General features: G+C 46.1%; 1 protein-coding gene across 3 annotated transcripts in view; it reads left to right on the top strand.

Moving 5' to 3' along the window:
• Positions 1-24258, top strand: part of LOC123774997 (bromodomain-containing protein 8) — a 341469-nt gene extending 317211 nt beyond the window's left edge. For 2 of the 3 annotated variants that reach the window (XM_045769702.2, XM_045769701.2), the window contains exon 17: positions 22952-24258. In XM_045769702.2, coding sequence (XP_045625658.1) covers positions 22952-23110 — 159 coding nt within the window. In that variant the 3' untranslated portion in view covers positions 23111-24258. The remainder of the gene's footprint in view (positions 1-22951) is intronic. The other variant, XM_045769703.2, reaches the window with a different exon arrangement.
• Positions 24259-26223: the final 1965 nt, after the last annotated feature.

Below are 26223 nucleotides of genomic sequence, written 5' to 3'. Positions count from 1 at the left end.
TTACAAAATAAACTTGTGGTCAATTATGTATTTACAGGATTTAGTGACCAGTATTGTGATAACAGCAGGATTGTGGTGATAATAAGCACTGTGCGTAGTATTGTGGGAGGAGGAATTGTAGGTGAGGGAGCGAGGGAGAGAATTGAGGTAGCCTCACTGTGTGTGGCAGCCACTCTTGTTTTGCTCATCATACTAGCTTAGTGGTTCGCTATGGTGTACACATTTGTACATGGGTATATACAATGTGTGTATAAAGTGTAGTAACAGCAACAGGAGTATGTTGGGAGGAGCTATTTTGGTGAGGGAGGTGACGTAATCGTAGCGTCGTCTTCTGGCTGCTGTGTGTTTTCTCATGCAGTGTATGATGGCCACTGTAAAGTTTGGACACAATACCGGCTTACTTGCATAGTTCTGGTGAATAAAACATTTAGATAGGTATACATAACATGTGTAAATAGTGTAATACAAACAATAACAGTATGGTGGGAGGAGCAATGTTGACGAGTAAGATGTTGGAGGAGTGAGGGTGTGGCAACTGACACTCGCGGAGTTCTGAGTGTGTTCATGGTGAATGTATATAGTGTGTGATAGTGTATAGTGTGTAAATAGACTGTATATATACATAAATTAGCATAATACAATGGAATTATGTGCCAGATATGTGTACACATGTGTCATGCATGTAACACATTGTCTTCGGACAGTAAGGATGTTCTACTGCCATAATATAGTGTACGTGTTCATTATACATAGGATTGGTATGTAAAAGCATATAAAAATGTATTTGGAACTGTGCGCAGAAAATGAACAAAAATATATTCGCGGCAACTCGCGCATCCTGCCCCGAGCGCCCTACCGGCCCCGGGGGTGTATGCCACGGACGACCAGGGAATGATGACGTCACGCATGAACTTATGGACCCCATAGCAGCTAAAGTACTTACAATTTTGACCTGTTACTATACCCTTACTCAGGGAAGGGTTTTTGACACTTTTAAAAACAGAAAATAATATTTTCCAGAGATTATATTTCCTGCGCACTGGGGGGTGTCATATTTGGAGGCTGCGCAGTTAACACTTTCGCGCTTTAGATTAGAGATAACTCGTCGCTGTTTTTTCTTACGATTCCGCATAACAGCCTACTTTTCTCGTCCATCGAAAAAATATTTCTATAAATTCCATTTTTTAACCGAAATGGATGGGGATACTTTTGTTTTGTAGATAATTTATTTGCGAATTTTTTGGTACCAGAATGAATATTATATCACAAACTTCTATGAGTAAAAAAAAAAATACACAAAGTATGTTTGGGGGTGTGGCGAGCGTGTGGCAGTGGGTTCCCTTTAGCCATTGATATATCCAACACGTGGGAAATATTTGTATGTGTTATGTATATGTCTGTGTAGGGAATTTTACTGCGATCACTGTCATACAAATTATAAAATGTTTCAACAAGTATAAACATGACAAACATCAAACGAACGAAAACAATGCGTTCGTTTCTGCCGCGAACGCATACTGAGCGACGTGGTTCTATATTTGGCGCTTCTCTTACACATGCTTTGTACAAATGTTATACAGTTCATCTTATAGAAAATTTTATTGCGAACACATTGGTATAAAAAAGAAATACGTACATAGAAAAGTAGGGTCAGGAAACGTATAAACTTTCCAAGCATGATTTATCCCGTGTTTTAGCCAGTGCGCTCGCGGCTAACTACTCTCCACTTCACACACTCTTGCGGGTGGGCAATTACCTATATTAAACATTCATATGCATATGTCCGTGTAGAGAATTTTATTGCGATTCCAATGATACCAAAATTAGCGATGTAGGACAACTGTAGGCTTCGCAACCATTAAGAGAGTGGAAACATTTTGTTGCTGTTTGGCGCTCTCGGCGAGTGATCTGCATAGTTTTTTATTTGGTGTTGATACTCCTTATGCTTGGGCGGCATTTTATAGGTATGCTCTTATAGACAATTTCATTGCGAACACAGTGATACCAAATTTAAATACGTGCGCCTTCAATTATTGTCAGGACAGTCAAAAGAGTGTACACTTTTTCGGTCTTACCGCATAGGCGCGCGAAGTGCCGAAAGTATCTGGGGTATTGTTTTTTTTTGAGCGCCGAGAGCGCGAAAGTGTTAAGGGGTTAAAATTATGCATAATCTATCAAATAGGGCGTGACTCTGTACAATATATACAATTTATTGGGGTACTTTACCCGCCCACATCACGATGATGGTCAAGAAGACTGTTTTGTAAAATTTGTGAGAGGCGGCTCTTTCCCCTGACTGTTATCTTCTCTTTTATAAGCTAAATAATGGTGCTTCTCTGTCTTATTTACTTTTTAATGTATAATACAGCTTCATAAACATGTACAGTATTTGTGGTTACAATCTTCATTTATATTAATTTTGATGCAAAAATAAAGTTGCCAAGATGGTGCAGTATCCAGGATAATACAGTAGCTGGAATGGTACAGTATCCAGGATAATACAGTAGCTGGGATGGTACAGTATCCAGGATAATACAGTAGCTGGGATGGTACAGTATCTGGGATAATACAGTAGCTGGGATGGTACAGTATCTGGGATAATACAGTAGCTGGGATGGTACAGTATATAGGATAATACAGAAGCAGGAATGGTACAGTGTCTGGGATAATACAGAAGCAGGGAAGGTACAGTATCTAGGATAATACAGAAGCAGGGATGATACAGTATCTGGGATAATACAGAAGCAGGAATGGTACAGTATCTGGGATAATACAGAAGCAGGAATGGTACAGTATCTGGGATAATACAGAAGCAGGAATGGTACAGTATCTGGGATAATACAGAAGCAGGAATGGTACAGTATCTGGGATAATACAGAAGCAGGAATGGTACAGTATCTGGGATAATACAGAAGCAGGAATGGTACAGTATCTGGGATAATACAGAAGCAGGAATGGTACAGTATCTGGGATAATACAGAAGCAGGAATGGTACAGTATCTGGGATAATACAGAAGCAGGAATGGTACAGTATCTGGGATAATACAGAAGCAGGAATGGTACAGTATCTGGGATAATGCAGAAGCAGGAATGGTACAGTATCTGGGATAATACAGAAGCAGGGTTGGTACAGTATCTGGGATAATACAGAAGCAAGAATGGTACAGTATCTGGGATAATACAGAAGCAGGAATGGTACAGTATCTGGGATAATACAGAAGCAGGAATGGTACAGTATCTGGGATAATACAGAAGCAGGGTTGGTACAGTATCTGGAATACTACAGAAGCAGGAATGGTACAGTATCTGGGATAATACAGAAGCAGGGTTGGTACAGTATCTGGAATACTACAGAAGCAGGGTTGGTACAGTATCTGGGATAATACAGAAGCAGGGATGGTACAGTATCTGGGATAATACAGAACCAGGGATGGTACAGTATCTGGAATACTACAGAAGCAGGGATGGTACAGTATCTGGGATAATACAGTAGCTGGGATGGTACAATATATAGGATAATACAGAAGCAGGGATGGTACAGTATCTGGGATAATACAGAAGCAGGGATGGTACAGTATCTGGGATAATACAGAAGCAGGGATGGTACAGTATCTGGGATAATACAGAAGCAGGGATGGTACAGTATCTGGGATAATACAGAAGCAGGGATGATACAGTATCTGGGATAATACAGAAGCAGGGTTGGTACAGTATCTGGAATACTACAGAAGCAGGGTTGGTACAGTATCTGGGATAATACAGAAGCAGGGATGGTACAGTATCTGGAATACTACAGAAGCAGGGATGGTACAGTATCTGGGATAATACAGTAGCTGGGATGGTACAATATATAGGATAATACAGAAGCAGGGATGGTACAGTATCTGGGATAATACAGAAGCAGGGATGGTACAGTATCTGGGATAATACAGAACCAGGGATGGTACAGTATCTGGGATAATACAGAAGCAGGGATGGTACAGTATCTGGGATGGTACAATATATAGGATAATACAGAAGCAGGGATGGTACAGTATCTGGGATAATACAGAAGCAGGGATGGTACAGTATCTGGGATAATACAGAAGCAGGGATGGTACAGTATCTGGGATAATACAGAAGCAGGGATGGTACAGTATCTGGGATAATACAGAAGCAGGGATGGTTGTTGGGTATCTGGGGCTTCAACTCGTATATTAAATTATTTGATTATCGTGATTAACATAAATCGAAGGACCACCCACTTTTGAGAAAAGAGGGAAAACGAATAAAGGTGATTATTAGATTGACACTATAGAACCAGTGCCTATGTGCGATAATTAACTTAACAATCACTTGAAGATAATGAATAGACTGTATTGTTAATTAATTAAAGTCAAAGCTTCAAATATCAACATTGGGGGGGGGGGGATTTCTAGAAGTTCATATATATCTAGGAACCAGTGTGGTTTGTCACTAGTTCATTGTTGAGTTAGTAACAAGGCAAATCTGAACTAAATATAGATTCAAAGATATGACATATTAAAATAATGAATATATTGACAGATTATGAAATGTTGAGCAACAATAAGAGTAAAACACATTAAACACTAAGCCATAAATTCTGGCATTAACTTATTCACTGTAAATATTCTATATGTGAATTTATATAGATACTAATAATAATCTTAGCTAAATTTATACGAAAACGGGTGTCTTAGCTGTAAGACGACTTCTGTAATTTTGTTTCGTTACTCGTCCTCGTAATCACTTGATCCCAATAAAGAAGGAACCCATGGAGAATATTGTGAGTGATGAGAGACAACTTGCTGACGCCTCGTCTACACGCTGCAATCAGGGAAAATTAAGTAGCATTTTATTAGGCTACGAATTATTTCAATATTGATTGAAATTGAAATAAATGAAGAAAATCAACTAACGTTGTATTATTGTTGTTCTTGCTACGTAACAACAGACTACCCACAAATACACAATCTGGAGTGATGCATCAAACAAGAATAGTATACTTAACATGAGCATGCCAAACACTAAAGTCTGCCAAAACCTCGTCAGCCAGTCCCAAGCGTCCACTGCTGTGTATGCATAATTACGGGCCGTGACTTCAATTGTTGACACGTTATTAACACTTTGGCGTGCCCCGCTCGCCACCCCTCAACTGTGCGATTTGGGTCCCAGAGTTTCACGGGAGCGCGTGTTAATTCTGAAAAGTGTATACTCTCTTCAACTTTGTCACTTTAATTCTCGTCCTATGAGATTAAATTTGGTATCATTGTGTTCGCAAAAGAATTCTCTACAGCACTAAATGCATATAAACTCCAATAGCCCGGCTAATTACCCGCAGCAAACAGAGAAAGTGCGAACGAGTTACCCAGGAGCGCGCAAAAGCTATAAAATGTGTTCACTCTTTTCACTCTGGTCACCTCAATTTTCGTCCTAGGTCTTTTATTTTGGTATCATTGGGTTCGCAATAGAATTCTCTAGAGGAACATTAGCATATAAAATAAAAAACCTGGTCACTGTTCCATCCGCGGACGAGTTGAAGACGGGCCACATGTTAACCACGAGTGAGCGCCCAGACACCTTCCAGTTACACTCCCAATTCCTGCCCACAAATGTTTAGTATTTAGTATTTTAGTATATGTAGTATTATAGTTTAGTATTTTTTGTGTAGTAGTTGTACATCACATAAGCATTGTAGATAGCCATTTGCACAAAATAGATGATCATTTTCTTCGTCCATTTGTGGGTTTTCCTTATGAAGTGATAATATTTGATCATTTGGTCAAAGTGATCAACACCTTTCATGTTTGTATTGTAGTCACAGATTGCATTCGGCTTGTTGACAGTTACCAAACAGTCCCAAAAAATCGGATAAAAACCTGATTTTTGGCAATTATTTTAGTGGATGACGCAATGCTGCGTCATCCCCCAGATTACTGACAGTAAACGGATGACGCAATGCTGCGTCATGCCCGGACTAAAGTGTTAACTGGTAGGGCACTGTAGAACACGTGGGGAGGTAATTGGTGAGTATTGGTGGAGTTGCAACAGTTAATTGATGTTGAAAACTCTTCAGTCACACCACCACCACGTGCTTCCCTTCCTAATCGCCAGTCGGACACGTGAGGAATAATGGCGGCTCGCCGCTAGCGTCCCTCAACCCCCTCCTCGCATTCACAATAGAATTTAGTAATTATGGAGAATTCTTTTCCGTCTAATTACTGAAGTAATGCTTTAAAAGAATAGGGTTGCAATTGTAGGGAACTATATTGTTTATATTCTCACTAGATAGTGTTGATTAAGCACCGTTTTCTTATTAACGAGAAATAGGATATATTTCCATGACGTTTGTATATAACAGATAAAACTGTTATTTAGTGATAATCTTAGTTAATAACTCTCGGTTATTGGGTCATTAGGAGTTATATTATCAGTAATTAATTATTATACCGAATACTGATAAAAGTAGAGAACCATATTCAATTCTCTAACATATTGGTAATAAATATGTCTAGATAGACATTATCTGACGCAATCCCTGTCTCTCGATGTGAGAATTTCAGCTATTAATGCACAGATAAAGAAATATTTTATGTTAGTATTACAGTTAGTAAGGTTAATTGATATTGCGGTTAATATACAACAGTAGTGTATTGTGATACAATAGAGATGTATCAGTGTTGGAAATTTCCAACAATGGTACAGTATCTGGGATAATACAGAAGTAGGGATGGTACAGTATCTAGGATAATACAGTATCTAGGATATTACAGTAGTTGGGATGATACAGTATCTGGGATAATACAGTAGCTGGATGGCATAAGTACAGGCATAAGCGATTTATATCAAATATAGCGAGCAGTGATACGTTGAACAGTGAAGTGGAACTTGTAACACAACATATAAATTAGTGGATAGTGTTAGAGAATTGTACATAGAAATTCTTCTGGGGTTCCCGTCTGCTCTTTGCAGACATGGGCCTGTCGAATCCGCGGTTCTTCTGGACTTCTTCAGTCTGCGCCCTGGATTCTATGCCCTCATCGGAGGACTGTTGTCTCCTGTCTGGCTTCTGTTGGGGCCGGGTGCCCTGGATCTCCAGGTCAATTCTTGGCACGTTCCTCTCCAGTTTTCTGGGACTGGCACAGTTGGTGGTAGGGCTGTCAGGCTTACCGCTTTTGTTGCCTTCCCTATTTTGTAATTGGCACTTGGTGTTTTTTTTTTTTTTTTTGCATCTTTACCGGATCTTGTTGCCCTGTCTGAGTCTGTTTGGGATTCGGTGTCCTGGCCTACCTCGATGACTGGCTGGTGTGGGCTTCCAGTCGGTCCGCTTGTCTGCTCGCCAGGGGTGTGGTTCTTTCCAGATCGCCAGGTTTGGTTTCCTGGTGTTCTGGAGGCCATTCCATCTGTTTCCATCCCAGATTCGGTTCTGGCTGGGCCTTGTTTAGGGCTCTTGGGCCGCTCCTTGTCTTTCCCTCAAGAAGTGATGCTGCGGCTGTGGTCTCACCTTCGGCTATTCATGAGGGGGTCCCGGGGTGCTCAGTGGTTGCTCGAGTAGTTGTGCAGGAGTTTGAACTTCGACGTGCTGGTCTGCCTGCGGGGTCGGGTTTGGCTTCGGCATCTGTTTTGTTCCTACGGAGACTCCTCTTCCACCTCTCTAGCAATTGTTGGGTTCGTTACTCTGGGGATCTTGTGTTGGTGCTGCGTCACCAGCTTCCTCTTTGGGGTTTTCGGGGTTCCGTGCCTTGGCACCTCCCCGAGCCTTCCACTCGATGTGTTCACGGACGGGTCATCTCTCGGCTGGGGCTTTGTGACCAGTGCTCACCAGGTCGGCCCGGAATGGTGGGGTCTGTCCGTCCGTCGAGGTCACAGCACGGTTCGGGAGTTCATGGCTGCCTGGTTTGCGCTTCTGAGGGTTTGGGTCACTCGGTGCTCTACCATTCAGCTCCATTCGGACTGTTCTCTGGTGGTTCGTTTCCGGAACCACAGGGTTTCTCTTAGGTGTTGACCTTTGGGGTTCCTTAGAGTGGCTCGTTTGCTGGATTCTCAAGGTTTGGCTAACTGTGAGGTTCATGGGCCGGGGTGTGTCCTGCGTCCTGGCGGACATCTGTCTCGATTCATTCCTCGTTTCGAGTTACCAACTCATTTCGTTGGCTCTGTCGGACGTATGGACTCCTGGCCATGGACGTCTTCGAGTGGGCGTGGTCTAGGCGTTGCGCATTTTATGTGGCGCCCTTACCTGCCTGTGAGGCGTTCACAGTGGATGCCTTTCGGCTCCAGGGAGCCTCCGGGGCTCACCCAGAAAATGGCGTTTCATTACATTCAACGCTGGTTTTTTTGTATCACTGTGATAGCTACTGGTGAATCTGATGAATCACTGTAAAAATCAGTGTCCTGTTCTTCCCCTTCAACATCTGCATCAATACCGGATAAATCTTGAATCAAACCAGAGATTTTTGTTGGTGTAAGTCAGGACTGTTACAAAATTTCTTGTAGAGCATACTTATTTTATCCTCCTTGGTTGATTTCTTCGCTGTTTTCCGCATGAAACTGCTCTGCCCTTGACCCTGATCCATCATGTAATGTATATAATGTGTGTGAAAGACATGCGAACCAATATAAAAGCCGATAATAACCTGAGATTTGCACAAGTTCGGGACACGAGCCAGCGACGCTCCGGTCACAAGCGTGATAAACACAGGACTAGGCCCACCGCATGGCCTGACGACTCGGAATGTTATGTGGTCCTATGGAGGAGAGTGGGAAGACTATAGCGCTAATTTTGAAACCACCTAGAAGTTGATCGGATGAAAATTTAATTTTTTACAAATATTTTAGTTTATGACGCACGCGATAGTCATCGGATTACATTAAGGAGAAAAACTTATGACGATAATTAAATGACAATGTCTTAAAATGTCTTGCTACAGACAAGTGTTAAAATGTAGGGAAAAACAAGTGTCTTTAGACAGATTCTTAGTAAGACAAGCAAGCAGTGAGCCACAAGGAGGTCCTAGTGGTATGCAGGCAAAACATGCCAGAGAGTGTATCCCAGAAAAGTCAGCACTGCCGGATGTTATAATGGAAGGGGACTCCCCTTCCAAACAGTAACACCTCTCCTCCTCCCCCCCTCATCACCATCTTCCATACGCCATCAAGAGTCCTCCATAAAGGTAAGATAAACATATGTACTGTATTGTAGTTAGAGAACAAAATTGTATTCAGTATAAAATGTATTTGTAAGTTAATATTTTGGAGGGTGGGGAACGGATTAATTCAATTCCCTATATTTCTTATGGGAAAAATCACTTCGACTTACGATATTTCAACTTACGATATGTCTCTGGGAACAGATTACCATCATAAATCGAGGCCCCACTATACAGTAAAAATCAGAACCTTAAACATAATACAGGATACAAAATGAAATCAAATATCCCCATAGTAGGAAAGCAACATGTCAAGGATTTGGGAATAATGATGTCTGACAACCTAACGTTTAGGGAACATAACCAAGCAAATATTACAGCAGCCAGAAAAATGATAGGATGGATCTTTAAACTCCAGGGATCCCATCACAATGGTGGTACTCTTCAAATCACTTGTGCTGTCCCATCTTAACACTTTCGCGCTCCGTGGAAACTCGCGGTTGACAGGGGGATCATGGCCCCTCCGTGTGGGTAAGCGCGCGGTGACGCCCAAATGTGTATACTCGTTCCAGCTTTCTCACCTTAATTCTCGTGCTACGTCGCTCGTTTTGGTATCATTGTGTTCGCAAATAAATTCTCTACAGGTGTGTATAAATATAATGTCCAAAAGCCTAGCGTGACTCCCAACAGCAAAGCCTAAAGTCTGCAAAAACGCACAAAATCAGTAACATGTGCATTCTCGTTCCATTTTTTTACCTTAATTCTCGTGCTATGTTGCTCGTTTTGGTATCATTGTGTTCGCAATTCAATTCCCTACAGATGTGTATGAATAAAATGTACAAAAGGCTGGAGTGCCTCCCCGCAGAAAAGCCTAAAGTTACCCGTGAACGAGCACCATTTTGTACATTGCAACCTAATGTTCAACTCGTTCAATTTGATAACATCAAATTTCGTGCTACGTCGCTTGTTTTGGTATCAAATTGTTCGCAATAAAAAGGCGAGTATTTTAAAACTAGTCCCAGAATAATAGAGCAATAACTGGATTTTTAACAAATATTTTAATTCTGGACGCTCATCATCACAAATTTATTTATATCTTTCCAGTGTTCTGACATAAATATTTGTGTTACATCTTTCATTTTGGTATCAAATTGTTCGCAATAAAAAGGCGCGCATTTTAAAACTACAGTAGTCCCAAGATAATAGGACAATAAATAGAATTTTAACAAATATTTTAATATTCAGACCATAGGCCTATTTATAATATTTCAAGTGTTTGGACATCAAGTTTCATGTTATATCTTTGATTTTGGTATCAAATTGTGTGCAATCTAAAGGCGCTTATTTTAAAACCACTACCAGATTGATCTGATAAAATTTAAATTTTTAAAAAATATTTTAATGAGTGACTCAATACTGCGTCGTTGGAACACATTCAGTAGAAAAATGAGTGACGTGATAGTCAGTCTGTGGAACCTCAAAGTGTTAAGTACTGATCAGTACTCACTTCCCCATTCAGAGCAGGAGAGATTGCTGGAAATAGAGTGAGTACTGAGAACATATACGGCATATATAAACGAGATAAAGCATCTAAATTATTGGGATTATCTCAAAGCTCACCAAATGTACTCGCTAGAAAGACGACGGGAGAGAGATAAAGTAATACTGTATACACGTGGAAAATACTGGAGGGCCAGGTCCCAAATCTGCACAGTAAAATAACAACATACTGGAGTGAACAATATGGAAGAAAATGCAGGAGAGAACCAGTGAAGAGCAGGGGTGCCATAGGCACAATTAGAGAGAACTGTATAACATCAGAGATCCACGGTTGTTCGACATCCTCCCAGCGAGCATAAGAAATATTACAGGAACAACCGTGGACATATTCAAGAGGAAACTAGATAGTTTCCTCCAAGGAGTGCCGAACCAACCGGGCTGTGGTGGGTATGTGGGCCTGCGGGCCGCTCCAAGCAACAGCCTGGTGGACCAAACTCTCACAAGTCAAGCCTGGCCTCGGGCCGGACTTGGGGAGTAGAAGAACTCCCAGAACCCCATCAACCAGGTATCAAGCGGGTACAGTGTGATGCATTTACTGTACCAATTAAAATGCATTTAGACTGTTGTTTGCCCATTTAGAGGGCACAGTTGCCTGGAGAGCACAGTTGCCTGGAGGGCACAGTTGCCTGGAGGGCACAGTTGCCTGGAGGGCACAGTTGCCTGGAGGGCACAGTTGCCTGGAGGGCACAGTTGCCTGGAGGGCACAGTTGCCTGGAGGGCACAGTTGCCTGGAGGGCACAGTTGCCTGGAGGGCACAGTTGCCTGGAGGGCACAGTTGCCTGGAGGGCACAGTTGCCTGGAGGGCACAGTTGCCTGGAGGGCACAGTTGCCTGGAGGGCACAGTTGCCTGGAGGGCACAGTTGCCTGGAAGGCACAGTTGCCTGGAGGGCACAGTTGCCTGGAGGGCACAGTTGCCTGGAGGGCACAGTTGCCTGGAAGGCACAGTTGCCTGGAGGGCACAGTTGCCTGGAGGGCACAGTTGCCTGGAGGGCACAGTTGCCTGGAGGGCACAGTTGCCTGGAGGGCACAGTTGCCTGGAAGGCACAGTTGCCTGGAGGGCACAGTTGCCTGGAGGGCACAGTTGCCTGGAAGGCACAGTTGCCTGGAGGGCACAGTTGCCTGGAAGGCACAGTTGCTAGGGCATTCGAGATCACACGTCATTAGAGGACTTCCTCGCTTGTGGTTGTCTTTGCCCTTCTGGTGCGTCGGGGGCCTATAGGCTTTCCTCCTTGCCCTGGGTATTTGTGTGTTTGTTAGCTGGTGGGGCGCACTACGGCTGGCTTTTCAGCTGTTGACTGCTGGCTGATGTTTCTCGCTGACGACATATTTGCTGTAGTGGAAGTTTTGAAGGTTTTATTGTTCTTTCACATTTCAGAGTGTTTTTCACCCTTTTTAGCAGAGGAGTTCTGCTTTTCACCTGCTTAGACTTTGCCTAGGGTGTGGTGGTGGTCTTCCTTTGTTGCCCCTGAGGCTTTTCTTCGGCTGCTTGCGGTCAGATTGCCTGCATTGACATGGTTTACCATCTTAGCTGGTCCCAGTGCCTGGGTTTCCTGTAGGGCTCATTCACCCTGCAGGTCCTGGATATCCTTAATGGGCTCAGTTGTACAATGGTACCTTCTTCTGAGTCTGCTCTCACTGCAAATATGTAGGGCGCTTCGTATTCCAAAAAGTTGAATGAACCGTCATAAAGCTCCTACCAAGGATAAGCACTCAGTGATTTAAGACACTCTTTGTGAAAGTGCAAGTAGTGAAGGAGTTCAGGTGCTCCACTTGTCCCATTCCAGGTTTCCAAGGCCTGAAGTGGGGCTTAAGTGGAGCACCTAACATGAAGTCGTTTTCGTCCGCTCGGTCTTTAAGTCTTATCTTACCTTAAGTTGTTGGTGTGGGCTCCCAGCCGGTCTGCTTGTATTCTAGCCAGGGATCTGGCTCTTTCCTAGCTCGCCGGGTTCAGGTTCGGGTTCCTGGTGAACTCGTGGACTGTCCCAGTTGCTTCTGTCCCAGGTTCGAACTTGGCTGGATCTTGTGTGGGATTCTTGGACTGCGTCGCTTTCTCTCCCCCCCATGGCCTTGCTCCAGTTGCAGTCCTGCCAGTTGGCTGTTTTGCTGGGGGGCCCAGGTCACTCGGTGGTTGCTCAAGCAGCTGTGCGGGAGCCTGAACCTTGCTCTTCTGGTTTATCCGTTGGGCAGGGTTTGGCTTCGGAGGCTGTTCTGGTATCTTTGGGGCAGCCTCTTTCACCGCTCTCGTGATCACTGGGTTCATACCCCCGATGTCCTTACATCAGTTGCTGCTTCACTGGCTTCCTCTTCAAGTTTTTCGGAGTTCGGTGCCATGGTACCTTCCTCCTCCTTTGCTCGATGTGTTCACAGACACCTCATCTGTCGGTTGGGGCTTTGTGACCAGTGCTCACCAGTCCGGCCATTGATGGAGCTGCTGCAGCTTGCGTTTGTGGTGGATGTTACTTCCACTCTGTTTTGCAAGCTTTCTTGTGCATTTCTGGGGGAAGCCCCTTCAGCTTCCCGGAGCTATCCAGGCTGATTATGTATATCATTAGACTTTGGCATCAGTCAGTGTGTATTGAGTTCTAGGCCTACCGGGGACCACGAGCCAGAACCTGGCCCCCTCAGAGAGGCACGAGGAGTAATGGCCTATAGAAATGCATATAGGATTGGGAGTATTCTATGTCTGCCAACAACCGGGTCAGGCACCCAGAAAGGTAAGCGCCTCAAAACAAACGCCTATTCTGGTTAAAACGACTAAAATAGACAAACGAGTGGACAACTCCCCAAATGAAAACGAGCAAACGAGTATGACATCACAAGAGCCGCAATTCTGATAAAGAAAGAGATCTAGGGGTGGTTCTAGATAGAAAACTATCACCTGAGGACCACATAAAGAATATTGTGCGAGGAGCCTATGCCACGCTTTCAAACTTCAGAATTGCTTTTAAATACATGGATGGTGATATACTAAAGAAATTGTTCACGACTTTTGTTAGGCCAAAGCTAGAATATGCAGCAGTTGTGTGGTGCCCATATCTTAAGAAGCACATCAACAAACTGGAAAAGGTGCAAAGACATGCTACTAAGTGGCTCCCAGAACTGAAGGGCAAGAGCTACGAGGAGAGGTTAGAGGCATTAAATATGCCAAAACTAGAAGACAGAAGAAAAAGAGGTGATATGATCACTACATACAAAATAGTAACAGGAATTGATAAAATTGATAGGGAAGATTTCCTGAGACCTGGAACTTTAAGAACAAGAGGTCATAGATATAAACTAGCTAAACACGGATGCCAAAGAAATATAAGAAAATTCACTTTCGCAAACAGAGTGGTAGACGGTTGGAACAAGTTAGGGGAGAAGGTGGTGGAGGCCAAGACCGTCAGTAGTTTCAAAGCGTTATATGACAAAGAGTGCTGGGAAGACGGGACACCACGAGCGTAGCTCTCATCCTGTAACTACACTTAGGTAATTACCCCATGTCTGTGCAGCCCCCCCCCCTCCCCACCCCTGGGAGGGGGTAAAGGAGGAGCCCCAGACCCACCGCACTGGCAATCCACCCTCCAATTCTTGGCTGATGTGATTGTGGCATGGTCGTGTGGCTCCAGCTCCAGATTCTCTCATTACTGCTCTTACGGTGGCATGTGAACTGTGAGTAACATTCACAGGTACTCGGGCTGCATGTGCGCTTTGTGTTCCCTTCGCTGAGTACCCTGTAAGTACCGCCCTTGGGGCTTGGGGTAATCTTCCACAAATCACCTTGGGGTCTACCTCTGTTGGTCTTTTGTCTTTTGCTGTTCGGTAATTGACCACCCCCAGGGGGTGGGTGGTTTTCCTCCCGTGTTTACCTTGGGGTAAGTGGTAGTTTTACACTGGTGGGGCGCAGGGTACTACGCAGCTAGTTTTCACCTATTACAGCAACCGGCTCTGTTCCTCCAGGGTACATTGTCCTCTTGCGGGGTTTTTCTTTGTCTTTTTCTTTCTGCCTGGTTGGGGGGGGGGGAGGGGAAGGGGTCTGCATTGTTTCTCTTGCCTTCAGTTATATGGAGGTTATATGGTACTACTGAACACCAGTGGGTCTTTACCTCTGGTGTTTGGTGGTACCTCCTGCTTGGCTCCCGTGAGTAGACACGTCCCGGAGGTTCAGTTTTAGAAGTATGTTGGTAGACTTGGGCGCCGGTTAGCATAACCCTGCCTGGGCTTCCTCTTAGTGATACCAGTCTAGGCACCCTGGGAAACCCGTGAGGGTGCACGGTGTCCAATGGATGCGACCCCTGGGTTCCCTCTCTCGCCTTGTGCAAATATGAGGGTTGCTCTGTCCCCTTGTCTAAGGGTGATGCTCATTGTTTTTATCTGTCATGCTGCCTGTTGGGTCGGTGACACCTTCAACCCTGAGTCCTGCAAGCATTGTTGCTTGTTTGTGATTCAATTCACCCAATCAACTGATGACATTATTTGAGTGCAGGCAGCTCATGTGTTGAATGCTCAGTATGGGTTGCTGCAACGTGCTAGGTTGGTTGCTTCCTCAGAAGCCCCAAGGTTGCCCCACTTTGCTTATAGGGAAAGCTTATTCTTTCAGAATAAGAAAGCTTATTCTTATTCTTTGCTTATTCAGTCTGTGCCTCCCCCCCCCCCCTCCATCTTCCCCTGCTATGGTTCATTCTGACACCCCCCCCCCCCCCACCTCCTCCTTTCTTCCGGCTCCGAAGTGTCTGAGGGCTTCAGAGTCGGGGCAGGGTTTAGAGTTTTCTGAGACTCGGGCAGTTTTGTGGGTTTGCCCCTTCCGGGGTGGCGACGGAGGCATTCGAGTCCATTCCTCCAGCCATGGCTCCGAGGTCTGACCAGTGGGCCCATCCTCTTCCTGCTTTTCTGGCTGCCCCGACTTTTTCTTGAGTCCGGGGCCTTGGAGGATGACTCGTCCCCGGGGGCCTGATATGGAGGTTCCCAGAGTTGGGGAGGAAGCTGACTTGGGGGCCTTGGGCCCTGTTGGACTCTGCCTGGGTTTTCCAATCCTCAGAGCAGAGCTTTCTGTTACAAGGAAATGGTTTTCTTTTCCCCCCTCTGCGTACGAGTTGGATTTAGGTTTGGCTCCTGCCCGGGTTCGGTTCCCGTCCTTCCAGAGGTTTTCGACTTCCGCGTCTCGCTTACTGAGGTGCGGGCGACCATTGTGGCTTATCTCCTGCACGATCCAGATTATGCCTCTATAATAGATCCATCTTCCTTCAGGTTTGGGTCTTCGTCTCCATATTGGGTTCGTTATGAGGTTCCAGGAGTCATCCTGGCTTGCAGACTGCCCGTTGTTGTTGTTGTTGTTGGATGCTTGGAGTGCTTTCTGTCGTTCCCACATGCTTGAGTGGCGCAAGGCGTTGACGGTGGTCCAGGTTTATCTGGGGGGCAAATTTGAGCACCTTATTAATGCTTGCTTACTGGCCCCTGCCCTTCTGCGGAATGTGGGCGCTGATTCAGCTTCATGTGCAGGTTCCCTCCCTGTCGGTTGCACTTGTGGCTGAGGACTTGCAAGTTTGTGGCTTGTTGGTTTCGGTCTTGCATTTCTTTTCCCTCCTGGAGCTGTCTTCAGATTGGCTTGTGGAGGATGTAGAGACGCTTGGGGCCGTTCCCAGGTCTGGTGCCTTGGTCTCGCCTGCTTGTGCATCGTCTGCTGAAGAGGTGTGCGCCGATCTTGAGGGATACAGTGTCGTGTTTTTTTGCTGCACATCTCGCGTGTCAGCAGGTTATGCTCGCCTCATCCTTGGAATCTGCTTGGGCCCTAGCTCTTAGGTTTTCTTCGCCCTTTTGTCTCTTGCTGTTTGTGGACTCTGCGGTTGAGCGGTATTTGCAGGCGGCTTCTTCCAGCTGTTGTCCGATGTCTTACTTTTGGTGCTCCGGGGGGTCCCGGGGGGGGGGGGGGTTCCTCCCGGAAGGGTGGCCTTACCCCGTTCCACTCGTCAGGGTAAGCCATAGGTGCCAGGTTTGGAGCCGGCGCTGCCTTCGGTTCTGTTTGCATCTGGTCGGCGCAGTGATCGCTCTGTGTGCAGGTCGGGTTCTCATAAGGGGCGTCAGTCCTTTCCCGGTTCGCCTTTCACGGTTTCAAGAGGCTTGCTCTGTTCTCTTGTGCCTGGTCTCACGATTTTTGGGCTTTTCGGGTCATTTCCCACAGTCTGCGGTGGAGTTGGGTGGCCCCTCCTCCTTCAGGGGTATTCGGGGCTGGTGTGGCAGGCTTCTCCTGCGCTTCATCAAGTCATCTTGGATGTGGGTACGCTTGTGCGTGGTTGAAACAACCCCGTCCCTTAGGTGGGTTTCCCACCTGTTTCCAGTGCCAAAATGGGACTGTGTGGATCTTCGGTTCATTTTGGACTTGTCCTACTTGAACCTCTGGATTCTTTGCCCTTCCTTTCAGATGACTACTCTGTCTCGGAGCCGGGTGCTTGGATGGTGTCCCTAGACCTCAAGGACATTTATTGGCATGTTCATAATCACTCGGGGTTCAGGGACTGGTTAGGTTTTGTGGTGGATGTCAGGCTTGACACTTTCATTGCCTTCCTTTGGTTTTGAATCTGGCACCTTGTGTATTCACACGTCTTGTCCGGGTTGTGGTGACCCGTCTGCATCTGCTAGGGATTCGAGTTTTGACGTACCTCAATGACTGGCTGGCAAGGGCTCCCAGTCGGTCCACTTGTCTTGCCAGTCAGCTCGCCAGGAGTGTGGTTCTTTCCCAGCTCACCGGATTCTGGTTCCTGGTGAACTGGAGGTAAGTTCCATCTGGTTCTGTTCCAGGTTCGTACTTGGCTATGTCTTGTTTGGTACTCTAGGACAGCTTCTTTGTCTCTCCCTCCGGAGGCATTGCTGCGGCTGGGGTCCCATCCTTCAGCTTTTTTTTTTGGGGGGGGGGGTTCCCAGGTCACTCAGCGGTTGTTCGAGCAGTTGCGGCAGTTGCGGCAGTTCGCGGCGGTTTGGTTTTCGCTTCAGAGGGTTCGGGTTGCTTGGGGCTTGACCATTCGGCTCCATTCGGACTGTTCCCTGGTGGTTCATTACCTGAACCGAGGGGGTTCTCTTCGGTCCTTGCCTCTTTGGGGTTGTTCGCTTCGAGTGACTCGTCTGCTGGATTCTTGGGGTTTGGCTCTCCGTGCGGTTCATATCCAGGGAGTGTCCAACGTCCTGGCAGACGGCCTAACTCGGTTCAGTTACCCTGTCCACAGAATGGACGGTCGACACCGACTCATTTCGTTGGGTCTGCCGGACGTACTTACTCCCAGAAGTGCAGGGATTCGCGGTGGATTGACTTTCGGCAGGACTGGTCAAGGTGAAGTTACCTGTACCTCTTTCCTCTAATCCAGCTGTTGCTTCGGGTTCTGGCTCGGTTGGAGTCCTTCCCAGGGAGAGTAGTCCTCGTGGCCTCTTGGTTGCCAGCCCAGCTTAATTTTCAGGCACTACTTGCTCGGTGTCCCAAACCCGGGGTGTTTCCCGTGGCTCCGCCTCTTTCCACAGGTCGAACCAGTCCTGGTACATGGCTGGTTCAGCCTTCTCACCACTTCGCGTCTGGTCTTTTGACACGGGTGTATCACCATCTCTATAGTGATCAGGTGGCTTCATTGATGGTGTCCCACCTGCGAGCTTTGTCTCGGCGACCATATGAAGTTTCCTGGCATTTCTTTCAATGGGGAGCCCCTACGGCTCCCTGGAGATTATCAGGCTAATGTATGTTATATTAGACTGGGACATTAGCTAAGGAGTTCAGACCTACCAGGGACCATGTGCCAGAACCTGGCCCCTTCAGAGAGGTTTCAGGGAGTTTCAGTTGCTGATGCGGCTTCAGGCTTGCCACTTTTGTTGCCTTCCCTAGTTTGTAATTGGCACTTGGTGTATTTATGCCTCTTTACAGGATCTTGGTGCTCTGTCTGAGTCTGCTTGGGATTCGGTATCTGGCCTAGCCTCGACGGACTGGCTAGTGTGGGCTCCCAGTCGGTCCGCTTGTCTGCTCGCCAGGTGTGTGGTTCTTTCCAGATCGCCGGGTTTGGTTTCCTGGTGATCTGGAGGCTGTTCCATCTGTTTCCATCCCGGGTTCGGATCTGGCTGGGTCTTGTTTAGGGCTTTTGAGCCGCTCCTTGTCCTTCCCTCCAGAAGTGTTGCTGCAGCTGTGGTCCCACCTTCGGCTGTTCCTGAGGGGATCCCGGGTTGCTCGGCGGTTGCTCGAGTAGTTGTGCAGGAGTCTGAACTTCGACATGCTGGTCTGCCCGCAGGGTTGGGTTTGGCTTCGGCGTCTGTTTGGTTCCTTCGGAGACTCCCCTTCCACCTCTCTTGCAATCGTTGGGTTCGTTCCTCTGCTGGATCTTGTGTTGGTGCTGCATCACCAGCTTCCTCTTTGGTGTTTTCGGGGTTCTGTACCTTGGCACTTCCCCGATGCCTTCGCTCGATGTGTTCACGGACGGGTCATCTCTCAGCTGGGGCTTTGTGACCAGTGCTCACCAGGTCAGCCTGGGGATGGTGGGGTCTGTCCGTCCGTCGGGCTCACAGTATGGTTTGGGAGTTCGAGGCTGTCTGGTTTGCGCTTTCGGAGGGTTCTAGTCACTTGGTACTCTACCATTCAGCTCCATTCGGACTGGTCTCCGGCGGTTCTTTGCCGGAACCACGGGGTTTCTCTTTAGGTGTTTGCCTTTTGGGGTTGGTCCCTTCGAGTGGCTCCTTTGCTGGATTCTCGGGGTTTGGCTAACCGTGAGGTTTATGTCTGGGGTGTGTCCTACGTCCTGTCAAACAGCCTGTCTCGGTTCATTCCTCTGTTAGAGGTTTGGCCAGTCGTCGCCGACTCGTTTCGTTGACTCTGCCGGACGTATGGACTCCTGGCCATGGATGTTTTCGAGTCGGTGTGGTCTAGGCGTCGCCCATTCTATGTGGCGCCCTTACCCGCCTGCGAGGCATTCACGGTGGATGCCTTTCAGCAGGACTGGTCGAGGTGGGGGTACCTGTTCCTCTTCTTCCGGTTCAGCTGTTGCTTCGGATTCTGGTTCAGTTGGAGCCCATTCCCAAGAGAGTAGTCCTCATGGTCCCTTAGGGGCCGGCCCAGCTTTATTTTCAGGCGATGCTTGATAGGTGTCCGAAACCGGGGTGTTTTCCTGCGGCTTCGCCTCTTTTGGCAGGTCGGACCGGTCCTGTACGTGACTGGTTCAGCCTTCTCCTCGGCTCTTCATGTCTGGTATTTTGACGCGGGTATCACCATCTCTGTAGTGATCAGGTGACTTTGTTGATGGTGTCCCACCTGCGAGCTTCGTCTCAGCATGTTGTATGATGTTCCTGGTGTTTCTATGCACCTTTTTCTTGCTCTTCGTAGTTCGTCTTCTCTTTCGCATCGGAGTTGGCTTGTCCTTTCTTGGGTTTTCAGGACTACAGTTATTTGATGTTTCTTACTGTCGCCTCATTTTGTGCGGCGCTGGCTGGAGCCGCTCCAGCTTGCGTTCGGGGTGGACGTCACATCTGCCCCGTTCCGTATCGCTTTCTCGTGTTTTGTTTCACCTCCGGCCTGCTCATGCGTCGCCTGAGCCGTCCTGGTCCTTGATCAAAGTGCCATCTTATCTTCTCCTCCTTAGTTTGTGGTAGCCCCTTCGGTTCAGGTAGGTTTCTGCTCTTTGGTACTGGTGGTAGGTTTGTACGTTTGCAGCCTTTCTCCGTCCTTCTGGCGACAGTCGAGATGGCTGCTTACCGGGGGTGGGGGGGTCCTTGGGTTATTGATGCTTGATTGGTTCAGCCGTGGGTGCATCCTGTGTTGACTGGTTGCGCTTCTTTCCTGTTACCTGCGTACCGTGTCTCAGGATGCGCTTTGGGTTGATCCGGTTCCCCTCAGTTCCCTGTTTCAGGGCTCGGGTCTCCCAGGTCGTCCTGCAGAGTTTTTAGGTCTTCCAGCCTGCGGTCTATACTTGCGCCCGTGCTGTTCGGACGTTTGCAGCTTTCACTGCTGTGTTGGTGATGTCTAGGGTTCATTTCAGGTGCGAGGATTTGAGGGTCGCACAGGTTCCTGGCCGCCCGTTCTTTTTATGCGCGCGTCTGCTTCTATGCGTTTCTTGTTGCCTTGGGTCGTAGGTTGCAGCCTGTTGTCTCAGGCTTCGTGTTGCGGAGTTTGTGGCTGGCCGCCTCCTGGGTCAGCCCTTTCTTTTCCTTCTCTTCGGGTATGAAGCTCCAGGGAGCCGTAGGGGCTCCCCACAGAAAACCAGCGTTGAATGTAATGAAACGCCATTTTCTGGGTGAGCCCTGGAGACTCCCTGGCAACCTTCCCTCCCACCGGTTGGCGCTTTTTTTTTTTTTTTGCGTTGGTTGAAGCTTAGCTTCCGAACTGATGCTAGGCAGCCGGCGCGGTGAGGTCCGGGGCTCCCCCCTCCCCCTCTCGGGACAGGGAGGGCTGCGCGGACGATCTTCGTGGCAGTAAAGTGTGATGTTTGCTTGTTTGCTTGTTTCCTTGGGAGTGTAGGGAGTTTCTATCTCTCTGTTTCGGTTTTTTGTTTTAGTTTTTTACCATATGGGGTTTGTTTTGTTATGCCTACCTTTCTGGGTCCCTAACCCCGGTCAATGACAGATAAGGGAAACCCCCAACCAGATGGGGTTTTCCAGGGCCATTGCTCCCTGAAACCTCTCTGAAGGGTCCAGGTTCTGGCGCTGGTCCCTGGTAGGTCTGAACTCCATAGCTAATGTCCCGGTATAATATAATATACACTAGCCTTATAAGCTCCAGGGACACTTCGGAGCTCACCCAGAAAATGGCGTTTCGATTACATTCAAAGCTGGTTTTTTAATTTGCCTGCCTAACTTTCTGGGTGCCTTCTCTTGTCAATGGCAAGATGACATACTTTAAGTGTAGTGTTTATGGACTATTGCTCCCTTCACCTCTCTGAGGGGGGCCAGGTTCTGGCTCGTGGTCCCCGGTAGACTTACAAAGAACTCTGCGACTGATGACACTCAAGTAGTATGGCACTTGATCAGTAACATAGCTTCAGGAAGCCTCCGGGGCTCACCCAGAAAACTGGCGTTTCATTACATTCAGTACTGGATTTTTTAAATTTCTACATAAATCAACGTTGTAATATGTGTACTATAGATGTACCGTAGGTCTCATGTTATTTAAATATGCAGATGATTTCCAGGTTGCTGGTCATGCCTTACCATCTCCATGGAGATGCTGCATTGTTTTCATTGTTATTTATTTATGTACGATTTGGAGTTATATCATGTTGAAGACAGGATTGGTGGCTGTATCATGTTGAAGACAGGATTGGGGGCTGTATCATGTTGATGACAGGATTGGGGGCTGTATCATGTTGATGACAGGATTTTGGGTTTCATTGAGTTGTAGACAGATATCCTGTGCTTGGCTTGTCATAGTCCTTTCATCTATGGATCACGGTACGCCCACACACTCCTTGGTCAGTTGCTGGCCAGACCCAATAGTGCTTAACTTGACTGACCAAGCAGCATGTACATCTTCCAACACATTATGCCATTTATGTGCATTTACACATTCAGTTGCATGTTATGCAGCTTTTGTTCCCATAGTAATCATTAGATACAGCTTGTTAAATATTGAGCATTAGATAATGCTTATTAAATATTTGCTATTTATTGTGCTTATTTAACATTAATCATTAGATTAGGCTTATTTAACATTAACTAAATTAGGCTTATTAAATGTTAATTGATTAGACTAATTCTATATTATTAATTTGACTAGGCTTGTTAAATATGAATAATTAGATAAAGTCTAAGTCTAATGAATATATTAATCATTAGATTATGGTTGTTAAACAATAGTCATTAAATTGTCTTCTTCAATATTAATAACGTGATTAGGCTGATCAAGTTAATCATTTGATTAGGCTTATTATTAATAAAATCAGGTTGCTCGAACAGCCAAATACAGTAATTGTTTTGCCTTAATTTACATTCTTAATTTTGGAAGAGGAAACCAGGAAGATATTTGGTAAGTAATTATGTTATTGTAATTTATACTTTATACAATACTGCATTTATATAACAGTTTTTTGTACAAATCGTAAATAATTTTAAATATGACACAAAACATTCAGTTTAATGGGAAAATACAATGAAAACCTTGGTAAAGTGATTGAGTATGTACGTTGGTTGATGCTCCATGCTCCAGACTTATCCAGAATTTGGACATTGCAACTTCCCAACCCTTTCCTGAACCACCAGCTTTTTCCCTGCAGTGCATAACTTTATTAATTTGCTCATGTGTATTTTTGTTGCAGGAGTTCCTCAACACTCAGATGTTGGCACGGGCTGAAGAAACCCCTCAAAAGTCACTCCGAAGGGAAACTCGAGAGTCTTCAGCAAAGAGGAGTGACGAGGATTTTAAAAGAAAGAGAGACTCGCTGGAAGAAAAAAGCCTTAAAAGGAGAAAACTGTAAATCAAGAAGAGCACCACTGTGTTGGTGATATTATAACACCTCCATTAGTATTATAGGTGTAGACATTTTATTTAACATTGTTCCACTTTGAGCTGGTTTTATAATCTTCATGGTCAATATCGGCCCAAGTAGAAAACCATGTGCTGCATATTTTTTTAAATTGCCTTTAGCGATCCCTTAATTAATTCAGTTTAGGATTATAAGAGAAAAGGCAGCACAGTATTATTAAACCATTATTGGATATACAATATAAGTGCATGCATAAACACACACACACACACACACACACACACACACACACACACACACACACACACACACACACACACACACACACATAATTTACTATAATTGATGATAAACCTAGAAACCTTGAGACACCTGTTAGTAACCACGATTTCCTTTGGGATGTCCGGAGCTGATAAAGAATGAATCATGTTAATATAAGTGATGATAAACCTAGAAACCTTGAGACAACCATTACACACACACACTCGTGTGCACAAGTACGAAATACACACACACCAAAGCCCTCGGTTGTTTCAAAGGGACATTTGACAAAGATTATTGGGAAGATAAGGCACCACAAGTATATGTTTCATCCTGTAACTACACTTATATAATATATACACATACATGCATACATACATATTCATTCATTTCTTGTCTGATAATCTTGATTTTTTTTTTTTTTTTTTTTTAGTTTCCTGTCTGCGTTTCTCATAATGACATTGTTAGTTTGACGTGTGTGTATATGTGTCTAGAAATAGAGTACCTTTAGTGTGTACTTGAACTTTGAAGATGAAGCTCTTCAATGAAGATATATATATTTTGTGATACCTTTGTTTAATTTTGCCCTTCAAGGAGTACATACAATAGGTGGTGTTTAGATTTGACTGGCTTAGGGTACAGTATGCTTATTATCTGTCAGGAATAGCAAACTTTTAACTTAATTTGCTTGTGGAGTTCCTCTCCACAAGGTATCTGTGCATATAGTTACTTGTACAGCTACTGACCTGATGCAGGAGTGCTTACTCTGACCAAGCAACATGCTATTTAACTAGTACAGTAATAGTCAACAAGTGAAGTTCTACAATAGATATAATGAGACCATTGTAACTTTATAAATAAATACAAACCTTTTTTGATACTTGCTCTGTTAATTTGCCCTTACATAATAGAATACACAATGTGGTATACTGCTGTGTTAATAACTAGCAGCATAAATTGTTCTCACCTCAAGACAAGGGAAAATTAATTCTGAATGTAAAGAAAGTTGCTGTAATAGAAAAACAAGGAAATGAGATGTGAAATAAAAGTGAATGGGGAAGTGCTGGAAATGGTTGATCAGTGTAAATACTTGATACGTGTACTGTAGTTCATAAAACCAGCGTTGAATGTAATGAAACACCATTTTCTGGGTGAGACCCGGAGGCTTCCCGGAGCTATCCAAGGTTGATATTGCTAATGTCAGACTTTGGCATCAGTCATGTGTTAAGCCTACCGGGGACTACAAGCCAGAACCTGGCCTCTTCAGAGAGGCACGAGGAGCAATGGCCTATAGAAACCCCCGTATGGTTGCAAGCATTCTATGTCTACCATCGACTGGGTCAGGCACTCACAAAGGTAAGCATCCCAAAACAAACCCCTATTCTGGTTATGAAATTGCTACTAAGAGCCGAACTAGTGGACAGAACTCCCAAAATAAAAACGAACTAACAAGCATGACGTCACCACGTCAACGAGCCGCCGTCTGCGCAGCTACCCCTTCCCACAGGGAGGGAGAAGGGGGAGCCCCAGACCCCTCACGCCAGCTACCCAAGACCCCAGTTCTGAGGCTGGATATCAAAACACCGACCGGAGGGAGGGAGGGTTGTTGACACAAACCACACACTAGAAAGGTGAAAGGACGACGATGTTTCGGTCCATCCTGGACCATTCTTAAGTCGATTGTGAAGCTCTTAAGTCGATTCGTCTGCAGAGGGAAGGTTGCTGGGGAGCCTCCGGGTCTCGCCCAGAAAATGGCGTCTCATTACATTCGAAGCTGGTTTTCTGGGGGGGGAGCCGTGTCGGCTCACTGGAGCTACCTACCCAAAGACGAAAACAAGAGGGACCTAACCCAGGAGGTGGACGTCGCTCACTTCCCAACGCAAAGCGGAGACAAAAGACTGCAACCACCAACCCAAGGCCACAGGCCCGACAAGGCCCCATTACATCAATGAAGGAATGGGTAGCCAACCTACGAACGTCGTGGGCATGGGGATAGACTGCAGGCTCGCTGGACCGAACCATCCTGCGGACGACCCAAGAGAACCGCACCCTGGAACAGGGAAGAAGGGAAACCAGAATAACCCAAGTGTGATCTTGGTCACGGCAGTCGTGGCACGCAAAGAACGGCGAAGTGCCACCACCGAACACAACACATGATGCACCCCCATCCAAACCAACCAAACGTCAACAACCCAAGGACCCCTCCAGAAAGCAGCCGTGTCAGTCTCCGCCAGAAAAGGAGGAGACTGCTGCAAGCGAACAAACCTATCACGAGGACCAAAAGAGCCGAAACCCTGGCACCGGAGGAGAGCATGAAGCACCCCGAACCAGAGGCGTCAATAAGAAAAGAGCCTCGGAAAACACTCCAGAACCGAAGGGATCACAGCAAACCAAGGAGAAGAGAAGAGAACACCCAATTGAAGAACCAGGATGGTGCAGGCCAGAGGTGAACCACATCAGAGACAGCTGTCGAATTGGTGCAGAGGGAACACCAAAACCGAAGCAACCCATAGCGGCTCCGCCAGCGCCACATGAGACAAGGCGACAGTGTGTGGCAAGATGACGGCCCTGAACCTCCTCAAGAGAAGGACAAGACCACACCAACAAAATGCAGCAAACCTACGAAGGGACAAGAAAAAATGGAAGGACCGCAAAAAAAAAAAACCACACTGCCGCCGAGACGAAACACGCAGGTAGGACACCATCAACGAAATCACTTGAACACCAACAGATGGTGAGAGACTCGAGGCAGAACTGAACCAGCCCCACCATCAGAAACCTATGTAAGGAATCCTTCAGAACCTTGTATACCACATATGTAAGGCCAATCCTGGAGTATGCAG

This window comes from Procambarus clarkii, chromosome 92 (genome assembly GCF_040958095.1).
Source record: "Procambarus clarkii isolate CNS0578487 chromosome 92, FALCON_Pclarkii_2.0, whole genome shotgun sequence".
Lineage (NCBI taxonomy): Eukaryota > Metazoa > Arthropoda > Malacostraca > Decapoda > Cambaridae > Procambarus > Procambarus clarkii.
Note: the sequence above shows the minus strand (reverse complement) of the source record. Positions and strands in the feature narration are given on the sequence as shown.